The sequence below is a fragment of the Engystomops pustulosus genome, chromosome 7 (assembly GCF_040894005.1).
Source record: "Engystomops pustulosus chromosome 7, aEngPut4.maternal, whole genome shotgun sequence".
NCBI classification, from domain to species: Eukaryota; Metazoa; Chordata; class Amphibia; order Anura; family Leptodactylidae; genus Engystomops; species Engystomops pustulosus.
In genome coordinates, this window is record NC_092417.1 from 145,114,822 (window position 1) to 145,121,475 (window position 6,654).

General features: G+C 42.8%; 1 protein-coding gene across 3 annotated transcripts in view; it reads left to right on the top strand.

Annotated features, from left to right (window-relative positions):
- ANO9 (anoctamin 9) overlaps positions 1 to 6,005 on the top strand; it is an 80,838-nt gene extending 74,833 nt beyond the window's left edge. For 2 of the 3 annotated variants that reach the window (XM_072118116.1, XM_072118119.1), the window contains 7 exons: positions 8 to 160; positions 733 to 877; positions 1,017 to 1,124; positions 2,615 to 2,705; positions 3,614 to 3,726; positions 5,620 to 5,691; positions 5,839 to 6,005. In XM_072118116.1, coding sequence (XP_071974217.1) covers positions 8 to 160; positions 733 to 877; positions 1,017 to 1,124; positions 2,615 to 2,705; positions 3,614 to 3,726; positions 5,620 to 5,691; positions 5,839 to 5,866 — 710 coding nt within the window. In that variant the 3' untranslated portion in view covers positions 5,867 to 6,005. The remainder of the gene's footprint in view (positions 1 to 7; positions 161 to 732; positions 878 to 1,016; positions 1,125 to 2,614; positions 2,706 to 3,613; positions 3,727 to 5,619; positions 5,692 to 5,838) is intronic. The other variant, XM_072118117.1, reaches the window with a different exon arrangement.
- The last annotated feature ends 649 nt before the right edge of the window (positions 6,006 to 6,654 follow it).

The following is a 6,654-nucleotide window of genomic DNA, read 5'->3' on the forward strand; positions in this document are numbered from 1 at the left end:
TCTACAGTCATCCAATACAGCTTCACCACAATATTTGTGGCTGCCTTCCCTTTGGCTCCTCTTCTTGCCTTAATCAACAATGTGCTGGAACTTCGTCTTGATGCCATCAAAATGACCCGGTTACAGCGCCGAATGGTGCCGAGAAAAGCAAATGACATAGGTGAGATTGTTTAAAGGATTGTGTACCAATAGCTTATATCAGATATAGAAGATACAGCATATACACATCACATATATGTTATATACATAGTATGCTGTACTTATTATGCTGCACAATCTATATAATGGTGCACATGCTCCACTCTTTAGTGTGTCAGGTCGGATGACGGGGCCCATGACACTGTGGGCCCCAAAGCCCCTGTAGTTATGCCTCTGAGTGTGTGGATTATCCCTGTGTTTCTGGTTACAAATAGGTCCATTTCTTGTGCCGCCATATCCCCTTTGTGGGACATGAACATGAACAATTGGCAAATGTGTTGGCTCCTTGAGACAATGTTAAACATACTATTGTTTGATTTATTATACAATACACTGCCATCAACATATGTACATTTTTGTGAAGGTTCTCAGAAGCGGATATTTTAGTAGTCCTATTGACAGACATACGTGATCTCCTATGGTTTAAATTAGCTGATATATGGGTACAATATATATTGCAAATGTTTAGTGAACATAGATCTACCCTTTGGTTTATTGTCTATTGTATTGTGATAATGTCTGCTTCTTTTTCAGGTATCTGGTTGCAAGTTCTCGAAGCAGTGGGAGTTCTAGCGGTCATCACAAATGGTCTGGTCATTGCAATTACATCTGAATTCATCCCCAGGCTTATATATCGATATGCATATGGACCATGTGCCCAGGGGAAAGAGGACATAGAGTAAGTCCTAGTAAAAAGATGATCTATCTAATTTATTTATTACCCATTCCTTGTAGGTATTTTAAGAGCATGGACTATTCTGTTTTGATGCAGATTAACCTCTTAATTCTTCATAAATGGTCTCCCTTTTTCATTTTAGCTGTCTTACCGGATACATCAACCAAAGCCTATCAACTTTTCATACACAAGACTTTGACAAGCGGACAGTAGTGGAAGAGTCCCTGTACCCAAACACCACAGAATGCAGGTACCCGCCTATGTCCTTTCAATAACAGGCCCCAAACATTCACGACTCCTTGTCAAGCCATTATCGACATCTGACAGTAGATGATCTTCTCAAAGAGCAAAACTTTACAAATTAAACATACTAGACCCATCTTCTATTGAAGATCAGGATGCCCTTATAGATAGTCAGTTGACCCCACCAAACTTGGCTAGGGTTGTTTTTTTTTTCCCTTTCTCCTGGAGTCCTAGGCAATTGGAAGCTATAGGGGATCAGAGTTGCACATGTTACCCTTTCACCATAAAAGATCAGAATATACCTTTTAACTAGGCAAAAAGTTGACCACCCCTTTAAAATACATGAATTCCGGTCGAAAACAAGTCTTGCTGTTAATGCACTAAAAAAGTTTTACTAAAAATGATTATTGAGATTGTATCAAATACGTGTCGGAAGGGCTCTTCATCTGGTAAGACTCCAGGATTTTAGGAGATTTGCTTGAATGTTCCATAAAAAAAATACCAAAAAGGAGAAAACAAGAGGAAAGAACAAGGCTTCAATACAATTACACAAAAATGTAAATCTTTATTAGTGGACAACAATAAAAATGTATAAAAAAGACTGAGAAGGATCTCAGAAGAAATACAAGAAAGCATGCCAGGTAATACATCCTAAGACACATAATCTAAACACATAGTAAATGACCCCCTAAGGGCCCGATTCGCGTTTTCCCGATGTGTTACCCAAATATTTCCGATTTGCGCCGATTTCCCCTGAATTGCCCCGGGATTTTGTCACACGCGATCGGATTGTGGCGCATCGGCGCCGGCATGCACGCGACGGAAATCGGGGGCGTGGCCGAATGAAAACCCGACGGATTCGGAAAAACTGGCGCATTTAAAAAACAAAAAATCTGTCGCGGAGCTTGCGCTTACCTTCACTCAGCCCAGCTCGGTGAACTTCAGCGCGTTCCGATGCTTTTCAGCACAGCAGCGCCATCTGGTGGACGGCGGAGGAACTACCTTAATAAATCCCGGCCGGACTCGAATCCAGCGCAGAGAACGCGCCGCTGGATCGCGAATGGACCGGGTAAGTAAATCTGCCCCATAATAAAGAGTATTAGAGACCCATGGATATAGTAAGCAGTACTCAACAGAGGTAAAGGTAAAACAGTGATGGTAGAACACCCTTATGTAGCTAACGGATATACTATCATAGAAGCAGATGTCAAAAAGGTTGAACCACCGCAAGTGATGAGCAAATGTAAGTGATACAAACTGAATGAGAGCTAATGTGACAAAAGGAAGGACATGATAATACCTGGCGTGCACCCCGACGCGTGTTTCTATTGCAGCAGATCTTTGTCAATGCTTGGTCTTTCAATGCTCCATAGAAGCAAATATTGAAAAGCTCATCTAAGGGAATATTTATATCGGAGCAGTACCTTTTATATTTGTACTGTACTTTCCTGGTATAGTATTGTGGTTTCATATACTTGTTTTGCTCTTTACCTTCAGATATCGAGATTACCGTAATGATGACTACAGTTTTTCTGTGCAGTTCTGGCATATTTTTGCTGCTCGGCTTGGATTTGTCATAGTATTTGAGGTAAACAATAAAAAGCTGTATAATTTGTATGGAGCTGGATTTATGTTTTGCCCAATATTGAGAAGATTTAGTACACAGAGATTTGACCACATTTTTTAACATGACTTCACACACATTGGGGCAAATTTACGTACCTGGTCCATTCGCGATCCAGCGGCACGTTCTTTGCGGTGGATTCGGGTTCGGACGGGATTCACTAAGGCAGTTCCTCCAACGTCCACCAGGTGTCACTGCTGCGCTGAAGACCGTCGGAATGCACTGAAGTTCACTGTCCTATCGTGGGTGAAGGTAAGCGCGTGTCGAGCGACACTTTTTTTTTTTAAATGCGGCGGTTTGTCCGAATCCGTCAGGTTTTTTTTACGGCCACGCCCCCCGATTTCCGTCGCGTGCATGCCGGCGCGGATGCGCCACAATCCGATCGCGTGCTCAAAAATCCCGGGGCAATTCAGGTAAAATCGGCGCAAATCGGAAATATTCGGGTAACACGTCGGGAAAACGCGAATCGGGCCCTTAGTAAATGACCCTCATTAACTGTAAATTTATATTTTATCTTAAAGGGGATGTGTCTGTCCCCCTAAAAGCCATCAACATGAGATAACTGGGGACTGACAGCGGATCTCAGCACTGATCAAATGATCATGTCTCCAGTTTGGTTTGGCACAACAAAGTGTTTGGGGCTGAATGCAGCTGGTTCAATGCCCTGGGTAGTGCTTCAGGCATGAGCAGCTGATCAATGCCGGGGCCAGTTTTGGCCTCCACTGATCAGATATTGATATGTTTTCATGTAACGGTATAGGTCCTAAATGTTTAACCTTTGGGAAGTCAATTTGAGATTTTGTTTTTAGATGTTTTTATTTTGTTACTTATTTTCCAATCTTATGTTTTTTTGTTTTACTTTATTATTTCAGCACGTGGCTGTCTGCATCAAGTTTATTGCTGCCTGGTTTGTACCAGATGTCCCTCAAGCTGTGCAGAATACAACCCTAGAAAATAAAAAAGCATATCTTCAAGAACTACTTGAGTAATTCCATTGAATGTCTCAGTATTGTGTAATAATGTGTTATATAGACATATTTCATTATGTTTAAAGAGAACCTGTCACCAGGGACCTAATTTTCACTAAAGACAGGTTACAGAAGCCCATCACACCTGCAGTGACAAAATCCTGGGGGAGTCGCAGGGGATGGGCTTTGGATTCATTTAAAAAAAAAGTGAGGCTTGTTTGTATTACTCGCTCCTCAGATCTTAGCCCCCCCCTTGTGCTCCTCCACAGAGGTCACAGCCTGGTGAGCCGTGGTGAAGGGAGAAGCCCAAAGATGGGGGAAGTCTGGGCAAGTCCCATGTTGTTTTTTGAAATGCATCCAAACCAAAGCCCAACCCCTGTGACTACCCCAGGATTTTGTCAGGGTGCAAGGTAAGTTATAACACACAATTGTATTGTAATACTCATGCTTAGAAAAGGCCATAGAGGCAGTTTTGCACGGCAAGTGTGATAGGCTTCTGCAACCTGGCTTTAGTGAAATAGAGTTCCCTGATGACAGGTTCCCTTTAAGGCGGATACATATCCAAAGATTCTCAATCCATAGTCAATTACCAGCTGGACCTGAATGTTGTTCATGTTTACTCCCATCCAATCTGGCCCTCTTCTTTTCCATGCTTAAGAGAAGTAGAAGAGTACTAACATGATCTTTCATATTGGGATATGTTCATACAGAATATTTTGCTACAGATTTTCTGCTGGAAAGTATCTGTCAAACTCCGGTGTCAAAAGCGGTCAAAAAAATATTTGCCAAAATCTGTTGAATAAACATACCCCAATGGTGACAGCCATGCCAAAAACAGTCTCAGTCCCTTTGCACATGACTGTGATACGTTCTATGGCACACGGTCACGGTGTGGTGAGCACACAGTGTCTTTCTATGGAGAGGGGAGAGGTGAGGAGCGCTCATCCCTCCTCCACCCCACGGGGTGCTCGCCCAGGTTATGGCCCGGGTGAGCAGACAGTTGTGTGCATGAGGCCTTAGGCTCCATAAAGAAAGGGGGCTTTTTGTGCTGTAGTGGTGGAAGCCCAAGTTTACCCTCCTTGTCATCTGTTGCCTCCACAATAAGTAGAGCAATTGCAACTCTAAACAAGGAACATTTGAGGTTCACATTCTAAGAGCAATGATTTCGAACCTAATCTGTAATCTCTGATAAAATAGGAAAGATTTATTATGCCTTATGTGCCAGTTTTAATAAATCCCCCCACTGTGAAGATAATTTCTTATAAATGTAGTCTTATGGTCCCTTAGAAACAAAACAAGTCTTTGGATACGGCCACCTCTGCAGGAGGGATTGCACAAGGAAACAAAAAGTTTCTGAATATTAAATATCCAAGGAGTTACTGCATAACCCACAGCCATCATGTGTTAATGTAGCTGAAGCCGGGTGCTCAGGCAGGGCTCAATAGTGCACGTCTGGCCACCACTTCCATAATGTGAGGTGGTCGTACCCGAGGAAGCCATCTTGTTTCTAAGGGACAACATTGCTCCTATGAGAAATTATCTTAATACAGGAACATTATTTTTAATAACATCCAATTGAAGAAATGTTTATATATGACAAATGAATTAAATCAAATGTGAATGCCCAGATGGGAATACCCCTTTAAGGCAGTTGGGGAGAATTTCAGTTCTGCACATTTTAGTGCTTTGGGATTCTCAGTGTAAGTTCTGTGTAAGGGAACCCTACAAAGCACTTTGGCCTCCTTTTGGGACCTGTTCATTTATTCTTCTATTACTGGTGATGTGATGCATTTCAGTGAAATTCTCAAACTGGAAGCCTGTGCCTTGCATCCTCACACAGAACCAAAACAAAGATGGCAGTATAGAGCCCTTCCCAACTGAACTAATTCTCCCCTACTCATATCCTACAGAAAAATGGAAGTGGTGACTGGTGAGTTATCCCATGACAGCTCTCCCTACAGAGACCTACTAGAGGACCACAGGTAATTTTCCAAGATAGAACTTCCCTCACTTACACAAAACTAACAAAAAAAAATTACCTCCCAAAAACTGTTTAGCTTATTCATAGTGACATTACTCACCAGGGCCCTGATATATACAGAGGTTAACAACTCTTTTTATTCTTTCAGTGTGATAGAGCGCTCAACAGAAGTATGATAACTGAATGTGTCCGCATAACGAAGGTGCCAAGTCCTTATCTGCAGATGCTAAACCTGGTGTGATACAGCGGACAACCAAAGTTTTTAGATACTACTAATTTGTAAATATTTTTTTAAATAAAATATTTTTATTAAAAAGGGGAAAAAAATATTTGCAGTATGTGTCCTTTTTCAGGGAATATTAGTGGATTTTGTCTAAAGAACATGTTGTGCATTTCCCTATGAGATTGATCTCCTCTTCAGGTCAATAAGAACAGATCACCGAATTGTAAGCCTAAGAAAAACACAATAACAGGTCTTGCCTTCACCTCAGATTGAATAGCAGTATCCGGATTTAGTGGCTTACATGCATTATGGCTTACATGTACGTCCTGCTGTCACGCACGGAGGTGTGGGAAGAGTCTCTTGAGGCTAAAGTCAGTGGACTCCCTGGACCACTGCAGGGGATGATGCTACTAGCCGCAACCCGGGAGCGGAGTCTAAGTGTTCCCCTGGGCTTTGCCAGAGCCCGCCGCAAGGGGTGCAACTAGGCCTGCAGTGGCAGCCAAGGTAGGGACAAAGGGTAGGCAGGACCTCGGAATGGCAGGACCTTAGGATGGCCACTGGGATACAGGACCACCAAAAGGAACACAGGACCGCCACAGGAACACAGAGGCGTCTGGAAGCGCATAGGAAACACGGAGGTGTCTGGAAACGCACAGGAAACATGGAGGGCTTTCTCTTCACTGGAAAGACTTGAAGATCTGGCAGGGGATGTTGGGAGCCGCCGGGCTATATAGCAGTCCG